General features: G+C 51.5%; 1 protein-coding gene across 1 annotated transcript in view; it reads right to left on the reverse strand.

Annotated features, from left to right (window-relative positions):
- The window catches only part of DSCAML1 (Down syndrome cell adhesion molecule like 1), a 364,816-nt gene that overhangs the window by 91,070 nt on the left and 247,086 nt on the right, over positions 1 to 26,660 (reverse strand). Inside the window, 3 exon segments of the mRNA XM_011964833.1 lie at positions 1,611 to 1,886; positions 5,268 to 5,546; positions 13,114 to 13,260. Coding sequence (XP_011820223.1) covers positions 1,611 to 1,886; positions 5,268 to 5,546; positions 13,114 to 13,260 — 702 coding nt within the window.

The raw sequence follows: 26,660 nt of genomic DNA on the forward strand, positions 1-26,660 counted from the left end.
GCCAGGCACGGTTGCTTATGCCTGTAATCTCAGCACTCTGGGAGGTTGAGATGGGAGGATTGCTTGAACCCAGGAGTTTGAGACCAGTCTGGGCAATGTAGGGAGACCATGTCTCTAGAAAAATTGTAAAATAAAACAGCCAGGTGTGGTGGCACATGCCTGTAGTCCCAGGTACTCAGGAGCTGAGGCCGGGAGGATTGCTTGAGCTCAGGAGTTTGAGGCCACAGTGAGCTATGATTTCATCACTGCACTCCAGCCTGGGCAACAGAGCAATGAGACCCCGTCTCTAAGAAACAGAAACAAGAAACAAAAAGGAAGACAAATGTTTGTGTGGTCGGGGTGAGGAGTAAGGGCTTAGGTTCCTGGGTGCCTCACACCTTCAAGGAGTGTGGACCCACAGGCCGTGACGGGGACACCTGGGGAGGATCCCAAACCTGTGGGGCTTGCTTGGGTTTGGCTGGCATCTTTGTTACGACAAGCCCCTGGAAGGAACAGAATTGTGTTGTGTTTGTTTTGGTGGCAATGAAGGAGGAGGTGGGGAACCATTAACCTTGTTTGTAAGGACAGGGTTTCTGCCAGCCCCCACCGCACCTTTGTACAAATGAGGAAGTGGTGCCTCCTCTGTGTGGACAGAGCCCAGTGCCAGGGCTCATGGCTTGGAAAATGAGGTGCAGGCTGGATTTCAGTCCTCACCCACCCTCTTGGCTGGGCAACATGTGCAGTGAACAACCTGAATAACCATACACAGATGTGCTATGTAAGGAACCCTGGGTGGTGGCAGCTTTAAAGGAGGAGAGAGAGAAACAAACAGGTAAAACCCAGGATGTTGGTGAGACACAGAGCCTGCCTTGAAGAGGTCTCAGGCAGGGAGAGGAATTGCAAGTCCAGAGGTTACTGGCACTCTTCCAGCCTCTGAAGACTCCTCTAATACTGAAATTCTAGTAATTTCTGAGGGCAGAGACAGTATAGTATGATGGTTAAGGGACCTGAACTCAAATCTCTGCTCTGTCCCTTGGGCAGAGCTGTGTCACCTCGGGCAAGTGACCAAAGCCGCATTTTCCTCAAGAGCAAAATGGGTAACATCATTAAAAAAAAAAAAAAGGCCTCAGCCCGGGTGGGAGGATCACTTCACCCCCAGTTCAAGACCAGCCTGAGTAACATAGTGAGACTCTGTCTCTACAAAAAAAAAACCAATAATAAAAAAAATAATAAAAATAAATATATAAAAAATTATCCAGGTGAAAAATTATCCTTGGACATTAGCGTGGTGCAAGGTGGTCCCTGCCCACAGTCCCAGCTACTTGGGAGGCTGAGGTGGGAGGATTGTTTGAGCCAGGGAGATTGAGGCTGCAGTAGGCTGTGATCGCACCACTGTTCTCCAGTCTGAGAGACAGAGTGGGACACTGCCTCAAAAGAGAAAAAAAGATAAAAAAGATTTAAATATAAAAAAGGACCTCCACACAGGGCCCTTAGGGTGAGATGGTGCATGGGCCTGGTGTGTAGTAAGCACTGGTTTAACGCCTCCTGGCATTGTTCCCACCTCAGCAGGAGGGAGGGCATGAGCTCGGCAGCCCTAACCTGCCCTACCATGTCCTGGGGCCCCAGCTCACCCTCGAGTGCAATGATGGCGAAGTCCTGGGCGGTCTGGGCCTTGCGGGTGGCGAAGCACTGGTAGGCGCCGGAATGGCTCTTCTGGGCCGAGGTGATGAGCAGCGTCTCGTTGCTGAGCCCGCGGATGGAGATGGCCTCGTCGGGCAGCACCAGCTCTGTGTTGCGATACCAGCGGATGGTGAACTCCGGGGAGCCCGTCAGGGCACAGGAGAGGATGACCGTGCTGCCAATGCCGGTCTTCAGCTTCTTTGGTGTCAGGGTCACATGAAGGGGATCTGGGCCGGGCCAGCGAGACGTGAGGGAGAACGAGGGGGAGGAAAGAACAAAAAAAGGGCTAACTGTGAGTGGAGTGCGGCTCGGGGCAGTCAGGGGTCACAAAAGGCCCAGGTTCTGCCTCCAGACCCCTTGTGTGGCCTGGGACTGGGGAATTCCTCACTCTAATCCTCAGTTTACTCATTTGTTAAATGGCAGGCTCAGATTGAGGGATCTCTTGGTACTTGTTGTTCTGATGGCCTGTGCTCCCCTGAAACGTGTGCCTGTGCCCAGTGATAGTGTGAGGCTCCCTCTGGCTCACTGAGGAGGGCGGAGACTTGACTGGTTCATTATCCTCCCTGCCACCCATCTCAGAAACCAGGGGGGCACCCTTGGCCCAGCAGGCTGTCTCCCATACTTGCAGAGATAACCCATTGCTACGTGCTGCTGGTCTGATTTCCTCTAGATGGATCTGTGGACCCCCTGCTCGGCATCGCCCTGCATCACCCCACTGCAGGCCTGGAGCTCCCAACCTGGATCCACACGGCAGTACCGCCCTGCTTCCCCCTAGCTGTTCTCCATGCTGCAGCCGACCACTCGCTGCTCAGAACTTCCATGAGTCCAAACAATTCAGCATGGCATTTGAGGCCCTCAAGGCCCTGAGGGCCTGACTCTAGGGGTTCAAAGGGGTTCTGTTGTCACCAAAGCCGTAGGTCTTTAGAACACCAGCAACCTGCCTGTGATTTCTGCATACCCTGGGCTGCTTCTGGCCCCAGGGCCTCACCTAGAGCATTCTTTGCCTAATTCTTACTCATTCTTCACATGGTATCACCTCTTCCAGGAAGCCTTCCTGGCATAACTCCCTCTCCCAGGTTGGGCTAAGTATCCCTCCTCTACCCTCCCCGTGTATAACTCACACCACACTGAGCACCTTGTCTCTTCATCACCTCTTTTGTGTCTGTCTCTCTCTCCCTCTGGACTGTGTGCCGCTTGAGAGCAGGGTGACATCTCTCAGCTTCATAGGCCTACCATGACCTGAGTCATTAGTGATGGTCTAACTGGCTTAGCAAGCCATTTACAAGCTCCAAACTGACCTCTCCTTGATCTCTATGGGCTAGACGTTCTGTATGTGGGCTCAGGCTCCCTGTATAGCTTGGTACCCCAAGTGAGGAGGCCTGCAGGAGAGAGGAAGATTGCAAGCTCATGTGGGCTGGGTACAGCCAAAGCAGACATGACTGCATGCTTGGTTCTCCGTGCTCATTTCCCAGAGCCTCTGCCTACTGTCCAGGAAATGTCAGTGCACACTGAGGCAGGTGGCGCCCTGCTCATCCCAGTCACCAGCTGGAGCTCCCAGTGCTCTGCCAGCCACTGTCTCCTCACTGCTCCTGCATGGGCTTGGCACAGGTTGGGTGGGGGCCTTCATGGAGGAGTAGGGGCATATGGAAAGCATTGCTTTCCTCTCCATGAACCTGGCAGAGAGAGGCTGTAGAGAGGCTAGAAGATGGAGAAAAGTCACGTTGATTCCCCTTGAACCTTGGTGGTCCAAACAAGCCCACTGTGGGGAGGGGTAGGGGGCTGGGGATCAGAGAAGATGCATTCAGGGTCAGCGTGGGCATGTACACATTTGGAGGTGGTGACTTGTTGTACATCTGTGAGAGTGTACTTGGATATGGGCGTGTTACTGTGAAGGGATTGTGTAGCTGTGTATGTGTACGGGCACCGTACATCTATGCGTGTGTACATGGGGAGGTGGGCAGGTGCATTTTCAACAGGTGTGCCTGTGTCTGTGTGTGTCTCCGCTTCCCTGCAAATACTGGTGCAGGAGCTGTGAACACTGCATTTACCTACAGGAAGGTTTGCTAATTTTCCAAGGATTTGAGGGTGTGTTGCCCTTGTGACCTATTTAGAGAGAAAGAGAGAGAGACAGAGAGAGCGTATGTGTAGAGCAGGAGGGTGGGAAGGAGGTGAAGGTAATATTGGAATAAACTTTTTTAGACCGTACTTAGGGCAGGAAGGGAGGTGCCGATCCTGATCCTCTGTCTGCTCTGCTGTCCAGGGCTGGTTTTTACGAGAGGAACCCCCAGGCCCCTGAAGCAGGGCTTTCAGCATTGTAACCGAAGCGTTTGTGCCGTGCACTGCCACTCCAGAGCGTGTCTTGGGGCTCTTTCTGTTCTTCCACCCTGACAGTGAATTTGTGTTGGGAGGGCACTTTTCTGGGCACGCTCCAAATCTCAAGACTCTCTTGACGGCGAGGAAGGAGACTCAGCCCTTATCTGGACTGGGGGAGTCAGACACTAGGCCCAGGAGTGGGCTCTGCTGTGGTTCTCTGGTCAGCCTGAGGGTCCGTAGCCCTGCTGCCCTATGTTCGCAATGGGTGGGAGGTGGGAGGAGAGTTTCTTTGGTCAACCAGGACGGGAAGTGGGATCACCTCCGGATGGTCTCTTTCCACTGCCCACATTTAATGACCCTCAAGATGCTGTCAGTAATGACAGCCTCATTCCTGTCCCATGAGGCATGGCATTTCCTCAAGGGTCTCCAGATCCCAGCCCCACTGCAACCTAGAGAGCAGGGAACTCAGAGTCAGACTCTTGGCGCTGGAGCTAGAAGGAACCTCTTCATTTCACAGATGGGAACCCTGAGACTGGGTCACACAGGAGTGGACAGAGGTGGGGTAGGGGGACGGGATGAGCTGGGCCTCACAAATCCTCATCCAGAGTGCTTTCCAGGGCATTCGCCCATCTGCTTCTACCCTCTCTGCCTACCTTGGGGGCTCCTCAGCAGAAGGGGTATGCTAAGGTCTTGGACCCCAGAAGGGGCAGGAGGAGGAGTAGGAAGGGACCAGGGTTGACATCCAGCTGGAAGGTCCTGGCAGAGATGATTTGCTTGTTTATGGCCAGTTTCTGATCTGATTAATCAGTGCCCCTATCAATGATTATTAAACATCCTGAATGTCACCCTAGGATTGGGATGTATGTCCTCTCTAGTGGATTGACAGCTGCCTTGCTTCCCTTAGTTCAGATACTGCCTCCCTACAAGCCCAGAAGCCCTGCCCTCATGGTGAGCACATCACCATCACCCTCCTCATCCCATTGGAGCCTCACGACCTCTGGGAGGTAGGAAGGCTGGGACCACGTTCCCATTTTACAGACAAGGGCACTGAGCTGATGGTCATGGTTATGTGGTTTGCCCAAAGTCAGTTGCTATCGGCTAATGCCAGAAACAAAAGGCAGGCCACCTGATTTCAAACCAAGGGCTTTTCCAGGACACCAGACTGCCTTCCCCAGTCAGCCAGTGTAATTCCCAGGGCCTGGTCAGAGACAGGTCCAGCTGTCCACACTCCTCCCCCGACCCCTGCAGTGCTCTCAGAGGTTACTGGGGCTGCAGAAGGGGCTTTCCCGACTCACCAATGACCGTGAGGATGCCTGTGGCCTCTGCCGAACCGAAGGTGTTGGTGACCTCACAAATGTAGGTGCCGCTGTCCTCGGTCCGCAAGTCGCTGATGGTCAGCCCCGTGATGCGCTTGGTCCAGCGGCTGTCAGCCGGGAGGGGCCGGCCATCTTTGAGCCAGCGGATGGCGGGGATAGGGTAGCCCGAGGCGGTGCAGGGCAGCTCCACAGTGTGGCCGGCCCACACTTCCCGGGAGTGGAAGCCATCCAGGATGGTGGGGATCGACTCGGCAGGGTCTGGAAGGCAGAGAGGGTCGGCAGCCCTGGCCAGCCCTGGGTGGGATGAAGCAGGGCTGGGGGACGGAAGGCAAGCACCCAGACAGGAGCCTGCTGCCCACTGGCTCCCATAGCAAGGAGTTTCCAGGGCGGCTCCAGAGGAACGTTTCAGGGAGGGTGCACTGTGTCTTCTCTGCTCAGGCCAGACTGAGCCCCAGACAACCTTGACTGGGATTCCCAGCAAGGGCTGGGAGGAGGCGAGAATATGATGGAGTTCAGGACTAGAGTGACAGACAGAGAGACAGATGGAAGAAGCGGGGAAGAGAGCAAGACATGCAGGGAGGGAGAGGGTGTGCGTGAGAACTCCTTTCCCACGGAGAGTCCCTGGGTTCTTTTATTTTTGAGATGGCGTCTCAATCACTCTGTTGCCCAGGCTGGAGGGCAGTGGTGTGATCTTGGCTCACTGCAACCTCCACCTTCCAGGTTCAAGCAATTCTCCAGCCCCAGCCTCCCAAGTAGCTGGGCCTACAGACACACACAACCACACCCAACTATTTTTTGTACTTTTAGTAGAGACAGGGTTTCACCATGTTGGCCGGGCTGGTCCCGAACTCCTCACCTCAGGTGATCCGCCTGCCTTGGCCTCCCAAAATGCTGGGATTACAGGCCTTAGCCACCACACCCAGCTGTGTCCCTGTATTCTAGCCCAGGCTCTAGAGCAGTGATGTGTCATGATGTCTCAAGTTTGCAATTCATAGTAAGTATCTCTCTGGGCCTACTGGGAGATGGGAGGACGATCTATTTGTTCCTGCTCTGTCTTCTCCTGCCTGAACTCTGGAAAGACTCAGAAATGACCAGTTCATTTCTGCCAGAGCCTAAAAGGATTCAGAAGCCCCAGCAGTCACCCGTGACAATCCTATATTTTGCATTCCGAAACCAAGAGAAACCAGCAACTACGAGACCTGCAACCTGAAGCCGCAGAAAACCACAGCCCCTGCGGGCAGGATTCTGTGTGCAATGCCCGGGCATTTCTGAGTGGTGTCCTGTCAGCCCTCTCAGGCTCGTTCCCACCCTCCAAGGCCTCTCTGGGTTTCCTGCTCCTGGGGGACCTCCTCCCGCTCTAAACCTCACCAGGATCCCCCTCACCTACACAACACACCTCCACTGCTTATCCTGAATGCCAAGGCCTTCTATGATCTGGGCCAACGAGTCGGCCTGGCCTGCCTACACTGTCCCCTGTCTCCACGGAACCCTGCAGTGGTGTGCTGGGTCATCTGGGTCACCTGGATGTCCAGCCAGCCTGCTCTGCCTGGCCAGCTTCTACTCCTCTTTCACAAACCAGCTTAAATGTCATCTTTTCCGGATGCCTCCCCCAGACCACTCTCAATGACTCCCACAGATTTTTCTTTTCCTTTCATTTTATTTTCAAAGAACTCTCCGTTATTTTTATTTTTATTTATTTGTTTTTTGAGACAGAGTCTCGCTCTGTTGCCCAGGCTGGAGTGCAGTGGTGTGATCTTGGCTCACTGCAACCTCTGCTTCCCGGGTTCAAGCAATTCTCTGCCTCAGCCTCCTGAGTAACTGGGATTACAGGCGCCTGCCACCATGCCCAGCTAATTTTTGTATTTTAGTAGAGATGAAGTTTCACCATCTTGGCCAGGCTGGTCTTGAACTCCTGACCACCTGCCTCGGCCTCCCAAAGTGCTGAGATTACAGGCATGAGCCACCGCTCCCAGCCCCAGAACTCCCCCTTATTTTAAAATAAATGTTTTATTAATAGGTCAGGCATAGTAACTCATGCCTGTAATCCCAGCACTTTGGGAGGCCAAGGTGGGAAGATCACTTGAACCCAGGAGTTGGAGACCAGCCTGGGCAACATAGTGAGATCCCATCTCTGCCAAAACACATACACACACACACACACACACACACACACACACGACTATAGTGCCAGGTGTGGTGGCACAAGCCTGTGGTCCTGGCTACACAGGAGGCTGAGGTGGGAGATCAACTGAGCCAGAGATGTGAGGCTGCAGTGAGCTATGATTGTGCTACTGTATCCCATCCTGGGCAACAGAGCAAGATCTTGTCTCAAAAATAATGATAATCCTAATACTCATACTAATAAAAGCCTTAAAAGTGTTTTAACAGATAAAATAGATAATATATGCACTTGGTAAAACTTCAGAAAATATAGAAGAGCATGTCATAAAGGGAGTCTCCCCATCTCCCCACCCTCCTGCCCTCTGCCACCCCACGTGGCTCTCCAGAGGTAACCCCCGTCGGCACTGCCCCTTCCAAGGGCAGTCAGCACCCGGAAGACTGTGAGCTCCTCAAGGCAGTGTGAAACCACTGCTGTATCTCCCCAGGCTGCTGAACCACAAATGTCTAGGGAGGATGAATGAGGAACTCGGGCATGGGCAGGCCAGTAGTCTGATTTTTCTGGATAGAAATCCACATTGCAGAACTGTATAGACTTGTGGAATTACAGAGCTGGCTTAGGGAGCTTGAAGAATGAAGAGATGAGGATGCTGAGACCAGAAATGTCCCTGCCTGGGATCACACCATGGAACTAAGATCAGAAGCCAGGGCCGGGCACGGTGGCTCAAGCCTGTAATCCCAGCACTTTGGGAGGCCGAGACGGGTGGATCACGAGGTCAGGAGATCGAGACCATCCTGGCGAACACGGTGAAACCCCGTCTCTACTAAAAAACACACACAAAAAAACTAGCCGGGCGAGGTGGCGGGCACCTGTAGTCCCAGTTACTCGGAGGCTGAGGCAGGAGAATGGCGTAAACCCGGGAGGCGGAGCTTGCAGTGAGCCAAGGTCTGGCCGCTGCATTCCAGCCTGGGCGACAGAGTGAGACTCCATCTCAAAAAAAAAAAAAAAAAAAAAAAAAAAAAGATCAGAAGCCAGGTCTCCCCAAGCCTTGTTCAGTAAATGGTATCTAAGATGGAATAATCTAAAATCTTAAATTTTGCTTAAGAGTGGATAGTGGTCCCTTCACTAACGGGCACTTTCCTCTGCCCTCAGCAATTGCCCCGGAGAGGGGCTGGGGTGAGAATTCTCCTCTCTAGGGGAAAGATCTCTGTTCTCTTCCCACCTTCCAGCGCTCGTCAGGGGCTGCCTGCGGGCTACAGAAGGAGCCCAGGCTGGGAATCAGGCTCTCCAGAGGCTCTCTCTGACCCAGTGCCTGGGTCACTGAGAAGCCCTGTGACCTTGGGCAAGTTTTGTGATCTCCTAGAGCCCGAGTTTCCCCACCTGCCCTGCTAGACGTGATAACATTGCCTCCAGACCTCACAAGGCCGTTGCAGGCAACCAGTGGCATAGGTGTGTGGAAGTGCCTTAGATGCTCAATCCGCCTGCAGATGCGCGGGACGATTACTATCTAGAGCCCACGCGCCCTGCCTGCCAGATTCTGTGGCCTCTTCTCCCACCCCCAACCTGGTGGGAATGGCTAGGATAAACAAACCCGGTGCCAGGGAAGAATTACTCAATGTGACACTTAATTGATGCAAAATACACAAATTCCGCGGCACACCGCAGAATTTACAAGCGGAGGGGCCATCAGGGTGGTGGAGGAAGGGGCGGGGGGAGGGAATTAATCACCGAGGCTCAGGCGTGAAATTAAATTCTGAGGGAAAGAAACCTCTTTCATTACTCCAGAGCAGAAGTAAAATGCTGCGGCGTGTACACGGCGACAGCCCGGGGGGACCGAGCGCTGCTAGCACTGAGGCAGGGCTGGGGGAGACAGATGGTCAGGCCTGAGAAACTGCTGGGGGTGCACTGGAGCTAGGCTGGGCTGACTGGGGGTCTGAGACGCCCTGGGGCGGCTGCTGGGAACCCCCTACGGCCAGCTGAACGGCACTGCTATGGTTAGGTGGTGAAGGCACCGCCAGGAGCATGGCTTCTGCACCTGGCTCTGTCCTTTGTGAGCTGGGGGATCTGATTCCAGTTCCTCAGCCTCTCTGACTGCTGGTTTCCTCCTTTATAACTGCAGGTGACAATGCCCATCCCACTGGGTTGTTGTGGGGACGAAGTGAGTTAATATACCTGAAAGCACTTGGTAAGCTCTAAAAAAAGCACCTAGATGTATGGAATGATTATGATTAGGTTGTATTTTGTGGAGGCACAGACTATTCTTGCAACTGCCTCTGCAACTTGGAAAATATAGAAAAATGAAAGTTGCCCTTCTTCCCCACCCCTATGCCTTGGGAAGGTAGTGGGAATAACAATATAGCAACAACAGAACAGCCACTGACAATAATAGTAGCAGCTACTGTCTGTCCTCAGCTTCCTGTGTCAGGCACTAGCTAAACTTTTTATAAGCAGTATTAATTAATTAATAATTATTTATTAAATAATTATTCATTATTGAATAATCCACTGTCACCCAGGCTGGAGTGCAGTGGCACGATCTCATGATCTTGGTTCACTGCAACCTCTGCCTCCCTGGTTCAAGCGATTCTCTGCCTCCACCTCCCGAGCAGCTGGGGTGCCATCACACTCGGCTAATGTTTGTATTTTTAGTAAAGATGGGGTTTTGCCATGTTGGCCAGGCTGGTCTTGAACTCCTGTCCTCAAGTGAGCCACCTGCTTTGGCTTCCCGAAGTGCTAGGATTACAGGCCTGAATCACCACGCCTGGCCTTTCTTAATAGGAGATATTTTGTTTCATTCTCACAGCAACCCAGTAGGAGTACATTTTGTTACTCCCGTTTTCCGGATCAGGCAGCTGAGGTTTGGAACGTTATTTTATGCCAGGCTGCACAACTAGTGAGTGTTGAGGCGGAGATGGAAAGTCTGGCCTAATTCGTAACTGCTGTCTTAACAATACACCTCGTTAGCTCTCCCCACCCCCAGCAACTTTAGCACTGAGTACTGAAGAGACCACACATGTGGTTCCTGTTCTCATGAACTGACCACCTCCAATGCACTGCCATGTGTACCATTCTCACCCGCAACAAGCCCCAGGAGCTCTCGGGGCCTTGGCCTCTAGAGACTGAAACGTCTCAGCAGACACTCGTGCCCTGCCTCTCTCTGGGGCCGGATCTCCACCCTCAGCTCTGGGGAGTGGATTCCAAGTGCAGTGGGGAGGGGCGGGTGAGCCCGAGGCAGGCTCTGGGCTTCCCAATGCCAACCCCCTAGGCATTGCTTGCTCCAGTATCAGTTGCATTTTTGCCGAGACAAGCAGCTTGCAGATCGCCTTGTCACATCCCATCACATCAGGGCCCCGTGTCACTGCATGGGCTCCCTCCCTGGAGCCCCCTCGCTCGCGTCCTTTGTCTCTGTGCACGTCTCTCCGTTCTGCCTTTCCCCTGCCCCATGCCAATCTCTGTTTGTGCCAGGGCCTCTCTCTTGTCTGTCTGGGTACCGTCCCATCTTCATGCCCGCTTTTCTGTTCGGGCTTTATCTGTGAGTCTCCTCCCCCTCGCCCGTCTCCCGGAAGCTGGTGGTGAAGAGGAGGGGAAGAAGGGCTGGCATGGCCTCCGGTTCAAAGCATGTCTCTTTTTGAGGAATTCCTGCCTAGCGCCCCCACAAGCTAGAGCTCCAGCCAGGAGACTGGAGGATGACGGGGCCAAATATTCGAGGAGGACAAGGGAGCAGGCCTGAAGGAAGGGGATTTCTGTGTCTTTCCCACATTGCGGGATAGGCATGCAAATGAGATGCAAAACACCATACAAACAAGTCCCTGTTATTTTGAGGCGAGCCCTTTGGAAACTGGGCTGTGGATTCCAAAGTCAAGCCACAAAGATGGGGCCGCACGGAGCAGCCCCGTCCCCTACCCTTATGACAGCATGGTTTCCCTTGGCATTGATTAATGCCATAAATATTTACTTGGCACCTACCGTATGTTAGGCACAGGGCCAGGCGCTAAAGACACAGGGGTGAATCGGGAGCCAGGTTGTTGCCCTCCCAGCTCCTGATCTCCTGGCCTTGCCCCACATGTGACAGATATGTGGAAGGGGTCCTGGAGACAGTCATCTGTGGGTCAGGGCAGAGCTCATCACCAAACCACCAAACTCAGGGCAGAGCTCTGAGAGCTCTGAGGGCCAGAGGCAGATAGAATCAGAGCAGCCACCTAGACGGGTTCCTTTTCCAGAGGCCTAGAGAGGCTGCGAGATTTCATGAGTTTAATCCCAAAAGCCAGGTATTGTGACTTAGTGTTCATCCCCTTTTCAAAAACTCCAATCTCAAGACAGAGATTTTTCAACTCACAACCCACAAACTGTTAGGAGGTTGTGAAATCCCTTTGGTGAGTTGTGGCTGGCATTTAGAGAAATCAGAATTAGATAGAATAGAATAGAAAATTTCAGGCGCCTTGCAACAAGCATGGTAGAAAATGCCAGCGTGTATTGCGCAGGCCATGCTAAGAACGTCTGTCTGGGCATTGCAGTCAAAGGGTTTGGAAACTACTGTTCAGAAAGCCTTCCTCGAGGAGCGCCTCTCTGTGACCTCAGCATGGATATGGGCATTCAGCTGACCCCTTCTACGGGGTCCTGTAGGACCCTGAGGCCAGGGGTTCAGAGTCTGAATTCCGGCTGTGCCTCCCACTGGTTAAATAGCTCTGGCTAGTCACTTGGCTTCCCTAAGATTTGGTTTTCTCGTCTGTAAAAATAGGGGGAATAGCACTCACCTCACAGGGCTATGACGGTGCCTGACAGAAACAAATGAGGGAATCCCAGATACACAGGAGGATTCAATAAACACCAGCTTCTATCCCTCCCGAGAAGCTATAATCACCCCAGAACAAGAATCCTTTATTCCGTTTAGAAATATTTTGTTTATAAATTATGTTCTGCCTGCTTTCAAATGTTGCGAGGTGGCCTATGACGAAACATACATGTGTACTCATTGATCAGATAGAATTCTCCGGCTAGGCGCGGTGGCTCACACCTGTAATCCCAGCACTTTGGGAGGCCGAGGCGGGCAGCTCACCTGAGGTCAGGAGTTCAAGACTAGCCTAGCCAACATGGTGAAACCCTGTCTCTACTAACACAAAAAATTAGCCGGGGGTCGTGGCACACGCCTGTAATCCCAGCTACTCAGGAGGTTGAGGCAGGAGAATTGCTTGAACCCAGAAGGCAGAAGTTGCAGGAGGTGGAAGTTGCAGGAGGCAGAAGTTCCAGTTAGCCAAGATCACGCCATTGCACTCCAGCCTCAGCAACAAGACAGAAACACTGTCTCAAAAAAAAAAAAAAAAAAGAACGAAAAGATAGAACCCTCAAAAGCACCTAGAGGCACGGATATGCAACGCCCCCTCCCCGCCCCCCTGAAAAGCAACACTAATAGTTACTATGTTTGAGTATCCGATTTTATCTATGAGCTTCCTGACAGGAAAGGCAAAAAAAAAAAAAAAAAAAAGGAAAAAGAGGGTGAGTTTCGTAGCCCTCATTATTTGAAAATGCAAACATAGCAAAGAGGTCTTCCTTGGTGGTTTCAGTACCTGATTTCTTTAATCTCTTCCTCGGATTTCCCTGAGTACACAGGGGGCTCCTCCATCTGTGGTGGGACACACCAAGTTCCAGGGATGGCCTGGTGTCCTCCCTTCCCAGCCCGCCACGTTCTCCCCCGGCTCTCTCCCCTACCTGTCACGGAGAGACGTGCCCCATTGCTCTGCCGGGTCTCCCCGCTGTACTTGTGCTTGGTGATGCAGCGATAGGTAGAGAGGGCGTCCTCCTTCTGTACGTCAGAGATGTACAGCCCGCCATGGTAGGTAATAAAAAACCTGTTTTCTGGAGACACAATCAGGACATAGTTCGTTACTTCCCGGTTTGGTACAGCCTCAGAGGCAGGGTAGCGTCTCTGACAGAGGAGGATTTTCACACACAAACAAAATGACAAATAGAAACGATAGTAATTGTTCCTTTCAGTGTAGATGCTCCAGGGTTTAACAGAAAGAAGCTGGGCTTTAGAGTTAGGCTGAGATCTGGGTCCCGATCCAGCTCTTCTACTTATGGGCTGTGTGACCTTGGGAAAGTTACTTAACCTCTCTGAGCCTTATCTATACAATGGAGTACAAATAATGGGGTGGGTGTACAGATTTAAGGAATGGGGCCAGGTGTGGTGGCTCGCACCTGTAATCCCAATGCTTTGGGAGGCTCAGGCAGGAGGATCACTTGAGACCAGGAGTTGGAGACTAGCCTGGGCAATATAGCGAGACCCTGTCTATAAAAAAAGAAAAAAATTAAACGATTAGCTGGGTTTGGTAGGGCATGCCTGTAGTCCCAGATACCCGGGAGGCTGAGGCAGGAGGACTGCCTGAGCCCAGGAGGTCAAGGCTGCAGTGAGCCGTGATCATGCCACCGTACTCCAGCCTGGGTGACAGAGTGAGACTCTTGTCTCTAAAAAAGTAAAAATAAAAAGAAGAATAAAGCGTTTGGTGCAGAATAAGCACTAAGTGAATATTAGTTCTCATCTTTCCTACCTCTTTGCAAGACTTTGCAAAACTCATATTCCTTGCTTGTTGGCTTTTACAACTGTTTGAGATGCTAGCTCCATTTTACAAAGAAGGAAACTGAGGCTTGTAGTAAAGTAACTGGCCCAGGTCACACAGCCAGGAAGTGGACTGGAACTTCTGACTCCCAGTTGTCCCTCTGTATGGAATTACACATAAGCCTCCATCCCCTTCTCTCAATTTAAATCATTTATTCACTCAACAAACGATTATTGAGGCAAAGTTATACTAGCATGGGGACAAGGAGGGGCAGATACACGGTAATCACTCAAACAGTTCTCAAACACGCACTGTGCACAAGGCCGTGAAGCAAACAGGCACTGTACTCGATGCCTCCTGCCACTGCCACAGCCATCTCTGCCCCGACTGTTGGGACCTGGCAGGGGAGCAGGAAGCACAGGGGGCAGCCTACCCACGTTGCAGATTGCGACACAAGAGCCCCCCTTCCCATCCCAGAGGGGAAGTGGATTTCCTTGTCTAAGGTCCTAGGGCTCACCCTCACCTTGAGCCGATAAAGGCTGATTTAAAGGAGAAAACTGGACTTGAGGGTTGGGAAGGGGTTTGCACTAGACTCCCTAAGCTCATGGATGTGTCCTCCCACTGAGGCCAGACTAAGATGGAGAGGCGAGGCCGGACGCGGTGGCTCACGCCTATAATCCCAGCACTTTGGGAGGCCGAGGCAGGCGTATCATGAGATCAGGACATCAAGACCATCCTGGCTAACACGGTGAAACCCCGTCTCTACTAAAAATACAAAAAACTAGCTGGGCGAGGTGATGGGCACCTGTAGTCCCAGCTACTCAGGAGGCTGAGGCAGGAGAATGGCGTGAACCCGGGAGGCGGAGCTTGCCATGAGCTGAGATCCGGCCACTGCACTCCAGCCTGGGCGACAGAGCGAGACTCCATCTCAGAAACAGATGGAGAGGCGAACTCTGGGGTCCTCTGCCTCCTCTTTGGGGGTTTCCCAGGCAGGCCTCAAGGGTCCAGGCTGCCATTTCCACTGGGAGGGGTCTTGGAATCAGGATAGTGATAGTGACTTCAAAGCCGCAGGGGAGAGGGTCGTGCTGAACCCACGGGAAGAACCCGATAGCACCACATGTCAGGCTGGCAGAGGGAAACATTTTGGGCAATTCCATGCCCTTCTAGCCCTATTATTTAGAGGTCTGCTTCCTCCTACCTGAGGCCTAAGTGACATCCCCTCAGCCAAGATGAGAGCTTCGAAGGCTCCTGTGAGGAATGTTCTGTGGTATCCCACCCATCTCCCTCCACCATCCCAAGCACGAGTCCAAGACTCTCAGCATCCGGAGGTGGGGGCCTCACCAAAGGGCATCTTCTGCCGCTGGAGGCTGTAGAACTGCAGGGCTGAAAAGCTGAGTGCGCGCCACGATATCTTTGACAAAGGTTCTCCAGCCTTCATTTGAATATATCCGGGGCTGGGGGCCCTCCCTCACTCAGCAGCCCATTCCAAAGTTGACTTTTTTTTTTTTTTTTTGAGACGGAGTCTTGCTCTGTCGCCCGGGCTGGAGTGCAGTGGCGGGATCTCAGCTCACTGCAAGCTCCGCCTCCCGGGTTCACGCCATTCTCCTGCCTCAGCCTTCTGAGTAGCTGGGACTACAGGCACCGGCCACCACACCCGGCTAATTTTTTTTTGTATTTTTAGTGGAGATGGGGTTTCAACGTGTTAGTCAGGATGGTCTCGATCTCCTGACCTCGTGATCCGCCCGCCTCGGCCTCCCAAGTGCTGGGATTACAGGCGTGAGCCACCGCGCCCAGCCCCAAAGTTGACTTGTAGATCAGTCTTCCTTGGTGACCACTGATCTTCTTGGCACTTCCACCATGGGTCCTGCTCTGACTCACTGGTGCCCTGCTGAACCAGCCAAAACCCGTGTTCCTGACATACTCCCTCACACACTGGAAGGTGGCTGTGACGCCCTTTGAATTTTCTTCAGGGTTAACAGCCTTAGGATTTTATTTTCATTTTATGTATTTTTTGAGACAGACTGCCACTCTGTCACCCGGACTGAGTGCAGTGGTATGATCACAACTCATTGCAGCCTTGGCATGCTGGGCTCAAGTGATCCTCCCACCTCAGCCTCCCCAGTAGCTGGGACCACAGGCATGCACCACCACACCTGGCTAATTAAAAAAATTTTCTGGTAGAGATGAGGTCTCGCTATGTTGCCCAGGCTGGTCTCAAACTCCTGGATGCAAGGGATCCTTCTGCCTTGGCCCTCCAAAGTGCTGGGATGACAGGGATTTTATTTTTTAATATTTATTTAATATAGTTTCAGATAACTTCATCAGTTTGGTCTCTTGCTTCTGAATGAACTTTGGTTTATCTACAATTCCAATTGCCCCTCCCTCCTTTCTTTCCTCCCTCCTGCACATCTTTGTATAGGACTGGACCTACCATGTGCCAGACACTGTGCCCCACTTTGTGAGGCTCTAAGATTAGACTTAGCCCATCAGAGCAGAGTAGAGCAAGACTACCAACACCCAGCCTCAGGCTGCATCACCTTGTCATGGGGATGGTGTGGGAGGAGGGAGGCAGCCCTGTTATACTACTCTTCTTGCAGTCAACTAAAGACCCTGGCCCTGTCTCTGGGAGCCGCTGCCATGCCACTTTCTCTCTCTCTGTCCTTGGACAGTGGTTATGTGGGCCAGAGTCTGGAACTTCCCATTGATCCCGGTTGAGCTACATCTTGTTGGGGATCCTCCCAGATGAGCACTTGGCCATCTGGCAGCCTGCCCATCTTCTGGAACCTGGAGTTTGTGGACACCCCGCTCTGCCTGGCTCCAGCACACAGATCACAGCTGGGCAGACCCCGCAACTAGGCAGACCCCCACTCAGGGCTGTGGGTGGGGACAAGAAGGATGGTGGAGGGCGCCAAGCCCTGCAGCTGGCTGTCAGAGAGGAACCGAGGAAGCACAGAGAAAGCCGGCTCCCCAATGGACTCTGCATGTGCCGTTTTGTCTCCATGTTGTGACATCCCAAAGTCAAACGCAGAAGCTCTTCTGTAATTTATTATGTAACTGGGACTGGAATGCAGAACTACTGGAGGGTGTTGCTGCCAATCAGAAGTACCAGTGTCAGGAGGTAGTGATGGTGGGGTGAGGAAAAGCAGGAAAGACACAGAAATCAATGCTCACAGCCGACAGGTGCTCCAGCCCTGGATAGCTAGGACCCTGTGATCTTGCATCACCCAGCACCTCAGGACAAACAGAGCACTTGGCCCTACGAGGATTTTAAACCAGGGGTGGGGGGTGGAGGGTGGGGGGCTGATGCTGCCTTGATGGTGGTGGGGAGCTAGGGTTTCTATAGCAACAAGCAGCTGCTGCATCTGATGTTTCACATCCTTCATTGTCCTCATTTTCCCCTCCCTCCCCCCTTCTTGTGCATATTTAATTGCAGTAACGTTTTCAGACACAGTGTTTTGCTCCTCCTGAAACAAAGGCAGGCTGCAGCCAGGGGGATGCACAGCGCGAGAGGGGAAGGAGAAATCAGGGGTATGATGTTAGTCCCCTCGGGGGGGCTTGTGCAACATCAGTTCTGCATGTTTGATGAGCATCGGACGGTGGGCCCTGCTGGGGAAGGAAGGAGCAAGAGGCCTGTGGAGTAAGCCTCGTACAGTATGAGAGCGGAGGGAGGCCCGGCCCGCTGGTGGGGGATGGAGATGGGCCAGGGCTGGACAACTTGGCTGGCCTCCCAGGCTGGCAGCCCATGCTCTGCACCCCAGATGCAACTAGCCATCCCTAGGAAGGGAGAAGTGTAGCTGGCCCACTTTCTCTGCTTTGAGACAGGCTGGGTCCCACGGGAGAAGGGTAAAATGGCAGCCAGTACCTCCAGGTCCAGCACCAATCCTGAGGCCACTTGGAAACGTGTGGGGAGGTGGGACATTTGGGGTTGACACCATAATTTGGGGTTGCTAAGGGCATTTAGTGGTTAGGGGCCAAGGGAGCTTGAGTCACAAAGAACTGTTGCACCCCAAATGCCAAGAGTGTCCCTGTGGGTTTAGGCTGGAGGGTGCCATTCCTTTAGGCTCTAAGACCAAGACACAGAGCTGCGTTTAAATGCTGACTGTGCCCTTGACATTGCTTGATCGACATATTTCAAAGGCTGTGGTATCATCTATCTACATGCTCATGACTAGAGGAGTGGTTGGTTTCTGCTTTTCTTCTTTTTATTATTACCACAAAGACCCTGACCTGTTTTGCCATCCCCTTTCCCCTGTGATCTTGAGCAGGACTCTACTTTTTTAAAAGCTGAATATTTATTGAGTAGCTATTACAAATTAGGCCAATGACTTTATATACATTATCTCATTTAATTCCCACAACCTTTGAAATGGATACTATTTTTATTAACTGATGCACAGAGAGGTTACATAATCCATTTAAGGTCACACAGCTAGAAGGTGGCAGAGCCTGGACCATTAGTCTGCTTCCTGTCTTCTTCCAAAGCTCTATGCTGGACTGACTCTCCTAGAATGACAGCACCACTCATAAGGACATGTGGTCAGCCAGCCTCTGCCTGGTTTCTTCTCTCAATGAGGTTCTCACTGCCTCCTGGAGGAGCACTCATCCATCCAGCTCAGTTTGGCTGAATCTATCACATCTTTCTGGAGTGTCTCCAGGTTCTGGTCTGGGTAACATGGGAGAAGTCCTGGACTTGGTCTCTGCCCTTTGGGATCCCACGGTTAGAAGACGATATCCTTCCACCATGGAAGGTGTGGCCGTCAGTGCTGGGGTACTGGGGAAGGCTGTGGAAGGTCTTGTGAAGCTATGAGTAAAAGGAGGTGTACAAAGAGGGGCTGGGCCACCAGGGGTGGTGGGGCAAGCACAGGGCGGGAATATAGGAGGCCAGGTTGGAGTCCAGGCTCTGCCACTTATGTTGGGGTGTATACTGGGTTGAATAGCATCCCCCCCACCAAATTAATGACCCCTAGGATCTGTGAATGTGACCTTACTGGAAATACGGTCTTTGCAAATGTAATCAAGTTAAGATGGGGTCCTCCTGGGTTAGATTGAGCCCTGAGTTCTAACATGACTAGTGTTCGTCTAAGAAAAGGGTGATGTGGACACAGACATACACCCAGGGAAAGTGCTGCGCAGAGGCGGAAGCAGAGGGGGGAGGATGCACCTAACAGCAAAGAAACGCAAGGACTGCCAGCAGCCACCAGAAGCTTGGAGAGGCCAGGAAGGACCCTCCCCTAGAGCCTGTAGAGAGACGCTGCCCCTGCCGGCACCTCCATTTTGGACTTCCAGTCTCCAGTACTCTGTTGTTTAAAGCCACCGGGTTTGCAGTGATTTCTCATGGCAGCTCTGAACAGCTCACCTAGGGTGCCTTTAGGGAGGTCCAGTCTTCTTTCAGACCCTCAGTTTCCCATCCGTAAAAAAGGGGGGAATTGAGATTTGGCGAGTGTTTTCCATCATGTTGGTACATTAGAATCATTGAAGGATCTTTTCGAATGAAGCTCTGAATCTCTGAGGGTGTGGTGGTCTGGGAATGGATATTTTTACAGAGCTGCAGGGAGTGTCTAATGTGCATGGCAGAGAACCCCTGGATGAGATCAATTTGCAAAGACTCTTCACACTCATTGACAATTTGATGTCTCCAGGATCTCACTACACCAGTGCAAGCCCCATTTCTTCTTCAGGAAAATGGAGAAAAGAAATAGAACTGATGTCACAGGGCTGTTGGGAGGATTAAGTTAAATACTGAGTATAAAAGTCCCCAGCACGTGGGTGGCTGGCTCAGTTCATCTCAGGAAGATGAAGGGCCGGAGTAGCTGAGGTTGGGGCTGCTGGGCCCTCAGCACCTCCTGCGGTCAGGCCTTCTGCAGGTAGACTCCCTCCCTCCTCCTCTGGAGCTGGGTTGGAGAGCAGGGAGCTTGGAGATGAAGAAACCTCCTTGGCAATTCTGAGGCCCTGCACACAGGTGCTAAGTGAGCTGACAGCATCTTCTCTGTCTTTTTCTAAAAGGTCAGAGAACTGGGCTTTGGAGACTCCCCGGAGCTGCAGGAGCCGTGGAGAGATAATTGATAGAAACCTCTGGGCTTCTGGCAGCTCCAGAGGGCTGGACAGAGAGAAGCCGCCCTCTGCAAAGGTGGGGCCCTGGCTGCTCTGCTCTCAGGGAGGCGTGAGGGGGAGTGTGGTGGGGGAGAAGGTGATAGACAGGGGAGGAGGGGGAAACTGGGGGTTTGGGGGAGGATATGAACTGGACAGATCCCACTGCAGCCTCTAGAGCAAAGGAAGGGAAAGGATTGAATGAGGCAGGGGCCAGCAGCCTCCTGACTGGCCACCCTGAATCCACCCCTGCCCCTCCTCCTTCTGTCCCCAGCATGTAGCCAGAGCAATGCTTTCAACCCAAGTCAGATCATGCGGCTCCTCTGCTCAAAATCCTCTAATGCATTCCCATTTCAATCCGGTCATAAAACAGGCACTCAACACATGTTCCAGAATGAATGCCTGAATGAAATTTCCCAAAACTCTACAGCATTTTGTCTCCATTTCACTCACCAGGAAACTGCAACTCAGAAAAGTCTGATCTCAGCTGGAAATTCACCTTCTTCAGGAAGCCTTCCCAGATTAAACCCACTCCCATTTCTGAGTGTTTCTGCACCTGGCAAACCTCTTGTCCTGCTAATCATTATTTCCACTACTTCCAGTTAGACCTTTAAGAAAAATGGTCTAGGCCAGGCGTGGTGGCTCATGCCTGTAATCCCAGTACTTTGGGAGGCTGAGGAGGGTGGATCACATGAGGTCAGGAGTTCAAGACCAGCCTGATCAATGTAGTGAAACCCCATCTCTACTAAAAATACAAAAATTAGCCGAGCATGGGGGCGGGTGCCTGTAATCCCAGCTGCTCAGGAGGCTGAGGTAGGAGAATCGCTTGAACCCAGGAGACGGATGTTGCAGTGAGCTGAGATCACGCCATTTCACTCCAGCCTGGGCAACAAGAGTGAAACTCTGTCTCAAAAAAAAAGAAAAAAAAAAAAAGGAATAAAGGTCTAATTAGCAGTGGCAAGAAGTTTGCCAGATGCTCACGAAAGTGAGTGTTCAAAAGTCAAGATTAAATAGTATGATGGTTCCCCCCAAAATACAAAACAGAATTACTATATGATCCAGTGATTCCACTTGTGGGTATATATCCAAAAGAATTGAAAGCAGGGAGATAGATATTTGCACACCCATGTTTATAGCAGCGTTATTCACAATAGCCAAAAAGGTGGAAGGAACCAAAGTGTCCATCAACAGACAAATGGGTAAACAACATGTGACATATACATACAATGGAATATTATTCAGTTTTGAAAAGGATGGAAATTTGGGCCCATGCTTTGACATGGATGAATCTTGAGGATATTATCCTAAGTGAAATAAGCCAACTGCAAAAAGGCAAATATGGTATGATTCTACTTTACTTATAGCAAGTATTGGAGTTGTCAAGCTCGTAGAGACAGAAAGTAGAATGGTGGTTGCTAGGGGCTAGAGGGAGGGAAAAAGGGGAGATGTTTAATGCAGGGGTTCCAAACCCTGGGGACGTGGACCGGTACCTGTCCGTGGCCTGTTAGTAACTGGGCCCCAGAGCAGGAGGTGGGCGGCAGGTGAGCGAGCATTTCCACCTGCGCCCCGCCTCCTGTCAGGTCAGCAGCATGAAATTCTCACACGGGCGGGAATCCGATTGTGAACTGCATATGCGAGGGATCTAGGTTGCGTGCTCCTTATGAGAATCTAATGCCTGATGATCTGAAATGAAACAGTTTCACTCCGAAACCATCCCCCTACCCCCGTCCTGTGGAAAAATTGTCTTCCACAAAACCAGGTGGGGACTGCTGGTTTAATGGGAATGGAGTTTCAGTGTTGCAAAAGGAAACTGAACTTAAACATGACTGAACGTAGCCCTTAAAAATGATTAAGATGGTAAATTTTATGTTATGTATATTTTACCACAATTAAACTTGAAAAAAAATTAAGTCACGGCTATAAAAAGTTGAAATGGGTGATAGATGGGAATTGAACAATGAGCACACTTGGACACAGGGTGGGGAACATCACACACCGAGGCTTGTTGGGGGGTAGGGGGCTGGGGGGAGGGATAGCATTAGGAGAAGTACCTAATGTAAATGACAAGTTGATGGGTGCAGCAGACCAACATGGCACATGTATACCTATGTAACAAACCTGCACGTTGTGCACATGTACAGTGGAACTTAAAGTATAGTAATAATAATAATAAAAAAAAGTTGGAATGAGGGTCTTTGTCAGGTAGTGAGTCTTCTGTCACCAGGGGTATTTAAGTTGATGCTGAAGAAACCCTTGGCTGAGATATTGCATAGGGGATTTCAGTCTTGAATAGAAGAAATAAACCGGACCATCCTTAACACCCTTTGTCTCCCAGAGATTTAGAAGTTCACAGCTTAGGGAATGTCGGAGCTGCAATATTGATGATCATCTACTGCGGGGATTTTAAAATGCGTTTGTCTGCATATGCATTTGCACACTTCCACCCCAAGGCCTTTGCTGTCACGATTCCTTCTAGACCTGAAATGCTCTTTCCTTGACTTACTTCTGGCCTCATTCAGGTCTCTGCTTAGTGGACAGTTCCTTGGAGAAGCCTTGTCTGACCACGCTCTAAAAATTAGACTGTGTCCCTCATCCCTGCCCAACTCCTTACTCTGCTTTATTTGTCCTTGGAGCACATGGTGCTTCTGTTTGAGAGCAAGAAGTTATTTTGGTTCACCCTGTATGCCGGCTCCAGAAGACGTCTTGCACACAGCAGATGCTCAGTGAACATGTGCTGAATCAATGAATCCTGGCAGTGGAGGAGGCATCTCCACATGGGGTGAGGCAGCTGGACCTCCAACCTGGACTCCTGTCCCTAATGTGCCCTGTGCCCTGGGGGTCTCTCCCCGTCTAGCCACTGCTGCCACATTGCAATGGTTTGGGCCACTATTTCCTCTTTGGGCCACTTTGATCCTTTCCTTGTTTCCCCAGCTTGGGACATAAAGCAAGATGGATGGTTTGTAGCTAACAAAAGAGAAAAGCACAGACAAGCACACAGCCCAGGTTATCTGGACTGTAAGCCATGGTGGTCTCATCTTAGTGAGGCCCCTGCAGGGCCTCCCAGCTGAACCCATGTGGGCAGTGGGACCTCACACTTCCCACGGCAGGGCCCATGGGGAAGGCGGGAAGCAGACTTTCCCTCAGTAGCATCCTGGCTTCTGTGTCCCTCCCCGACTAAAGACGGACCTCTTCGTTAGGTAATTAGATTGGAAATGCTACCTCCACCCCGAAGAGGGACTACTAGCAACACGGGGCTGCTGGTTTCAGGATGGAACCACGTTCAAGTCCAGGACCCAACATTCAGAGCAGAGGTATGTGATATAGAAGACATAACGAGGCTGGGCGCCGTGGCTCATGCCTGTAATCCCAGCATTTTGGTAGGCCAAGTAGAGTGGATCACTTGAGGTCAGGAGTTCGAGACCAGCCTGGGCAATATGATGAAACCCCATCTCTACTAAAATACAAAAATTAGCTGGGCATGGTGTCAGGCTCCTGTAATCTCAGCTACTCAGGAGGCTGAGACAGGAGAATCGCTTGAATCCAGCAGTGAGCCGAGATCGCATCCCTATCAAAAAAAAAGTGCAGGCGACGTAGTGCTGTGCTCTGAGGAAAGAGAAGCCCCGGAATCAAGTTGCCTTGGGTGGTTCCATCTCTGCCTGCCTTAAGGCGAGTTCAGTCTCTTAGATGTGAAAGGTTTCCACAGCTGAGGCCCTTGTGGAAGAAGCCCTGTGTCTAGGGACCAGCAGCTATAAACTTCCCCTCCTCAACTCTTTTAGGTACCCCTCTCCAAGCACTGTACTTTGGATTTGGAGAGAGATCCAGGTGAACTATCTTAAATTGTGTTATAAACTCTGCAAGAAAAACACCCCGAGGTGCATGAATCAGTGGGCACCCTTGTGCTGAAATGCCTGTCAAATACCAGGCACTGTGTCAGGCACATCTTCCCTCTCTTGAGCATTGGCACACACCTAGGAAGACCATCCTTCTCTTGCTTTACAGATGAGGAAATTATGGCTTGGGCTAAGGGTCTTGTTCAAGCCACACATCTAGCGAGTGGAAGAGCCTGGGCTCCTACCCGGGGCTCCTGAACACAAATTCAGAGCGGTTTCCCCCAACCCTGCTGCCAGGAAAGTGTGTGCTGCATGCTGGGGGTGCTTTGGCTAATCCCTTCTCTGTGAGGTGGACTTCTCTCTCCTTTCTGAGCAGAGGTTGGTCCCCTGGCCTCTTGATTCTTCCAGTGGAGGCTTCCCTCTCACTAGCAAGGGCCAGAGTAGGTGGACGGGCAAATGGCGAGATGAGACCAGTTTTGGAAGACATTACAGTTACTGAATGAAAGAGTGGATGAATGATCTCACAGGCTAATGCAGAGTGAGGTAAGAGGTTAGGGGGCCTCAGAAGCTGAGGCTTAGGGAGCAAAGAAATCCTGCCATGACCAGGTGCCCTGTGTTAGTGGGAAGTGCAGTCTTGGGCAGGTGGCTGAATGTGCCTGCAAGGGAACATGGTGCATTCGCTGGCAAGTTGTGTACCTGCGCTGGTATGTGAACCTGTGCTGGTGTGTGTACTGTGCTGGTGTGTGTACCTGCGCTGGCATGTTGTATACCTGCACTGGCATGTGAACCTATGCTGGTGTGTGTACTGCCCTGGTGTGTGTACTGCGCTGGTGTGTGTACCTGCACTGGTGTGTGTACTGCGCTGGTGTGTGTACCTGTGCTGGCATGTTGTGTACCTGCTCTGGTGTGTGACCCTGTGCTGGTGTGTGTACCTGCACTGGCGTGTGTACTTGTTGGGTACACTTACACAGGCTGATGGGGCATTGTAGGGGACAAGAAAGGGACTGGCAGCTTAGGGAGGCGTAGGTCCCAATGGGTATGATACAGAGTTCTGTATTTGGAGGTTTGAGACCTGCCACCTACCAGCTGTGTGGCTTTAGGAACACCCATTAACCTTTCTGGGCATTTGCTCACCCCCAAATTGGGGATTCTAAACCCCGATTTTCTCTGTTCATGGAGTTCTTCTGTGGTGTCCATGCAACAATGCTTATGAAAGGCTGTTGTGATGTATATGCACTGTATGCTTATAGGGCAGGTTTTTTGTTTTTTGTTTTTTTAAAGATCATAATACTAAACGTGTAACAGCACAAGCAGGCAGGTCTATGATGGATATGCAGTGTATAGGTAGGTATTCACGTGGGGGTGGGAGCTGCTTTTCCACTGTTGGCGTCAGATGCCTTCCTGAAGCAGAGAAACCAGACACTGAGGAAGGGGTTTCCTGCTTTGCCTACCCGCTTTCCTCTATGAGGAAGGTCCTGGTAGGCAATGGGGGATATGGAGTAAGAGGGAGGAGGAAGGGAATCGGGTGAGGCTTTGCATTGAGACCAGGCTTTGGCCAGGGTCAGAAAAAAATCGTTGTCTCTCTTGGAAGAGAAGAGCTACTTAGTCTGTCACAGCTCAAGTCTGTTTCCTGGAGTAGCTGCAGGATGCCAGGGCTTTGAAGTACCTCAATTGGCCCCCGGGGGCCTCCCAATTCCAAAAGAGAAATTGCAATCAATACAGGTTACCAGTTGCTGCTCCATGCAATACAGATTTATAAAAACAGTGTCGTCAGCCCGCAGTGTGGAGCCTGCAGATAGTTCATAGGACTAATGAGCTAACTTGCTGTCCTTTCCTCCCAAGCTATTTGTGCTGTGGGGCAGGGCAGTTGGGGGTGATCGATACTTCCTGGCTGGCAGGAATTAGCTGCTGTCTAGGGGCCCTGGCACCAGGGCAGCCTGCAGGGAGTAAGTCAAGGTGGACTCTGCAGGGCACCTTCCTTTCTTTCCTTTTAGTTCTACCTGCTGATGGTGAACATCTTGGGAGTCCCTGCCAGCCTGGGTTTGAAAAAACCAAGGGAAGCCAAGCCCATCCTTCTTCCTCTCCTTTCCCTGGACTCTGAAACTCCTAGGATTGTAAACCCTCAACTCAATACCCCAGAGGGAGATTTGTAGCAGAGTGAAAAGCACATGAGATGTGAGTTGGGAACTGGGATTCAAGTCCCAGCTCAGGCCAGGCTGGCTCTAGGTTTCAGATCCTCTTTGTTTTGGACTGAATTGTTTCCCCCCAACATTTTATGTTGAAGCCTTAACTCCCAATGCAACCGTATCTGGAGATAGAGCCTTGAAAGAGGTGGTTAAGGTTAAATGAAGTCACGAGAGTGGGGTCCTGACTGATGATGCCTTTATAACAAGAGGAAGAGGCCAGGCATGGTGGCTCATGCCTGCAATCCCAACACTTTGGGAGGCTGAGGTGGGTGGATCACGAGGTCAGGGGTTTGAGACTAGCCTGGCCAAGATGGTAAAACCCTGTCTCTACTAAAAATACAAAAATGAACTGGGCGTGGTAGCGGGCGCCTGTAATCTCAGATACTCGGGAGGCTGAGGCAGAAGAATTGCTTGAACCAAGGAGGCGGAGGTTGTGGTGAGGCGATATCGTGCCACCATACTCTAGCCTGGGCAAGTAGCCTGAGCAAGACTCTGTCTCAAAAAAAAAAAAAAAAAAAAAAGGAAAAAGAAAGAGGAGACACCGGAATATACACACACAGAGAAAAGGCCATGTGAGGACACAGCAAGAAGGCAGT

Source organism: Mandrillus leucophaeus, unplaced genomic scaffold (assembly GCF_000951045.1).
Source record: "Mandrillus leucophaeus isolate KB7577 unplaced genomic scaffold, Mleu.le_1.0 Scaffold71, whole genome shotgun sequence".
Taxonomy (NCBI): domain Eukaryota; kingdom Metazoa; phylum Chordata; class Mammalia; order Primates; family Cercopithecidae; genus Mandrillus; species Mandrillus leucophaeus.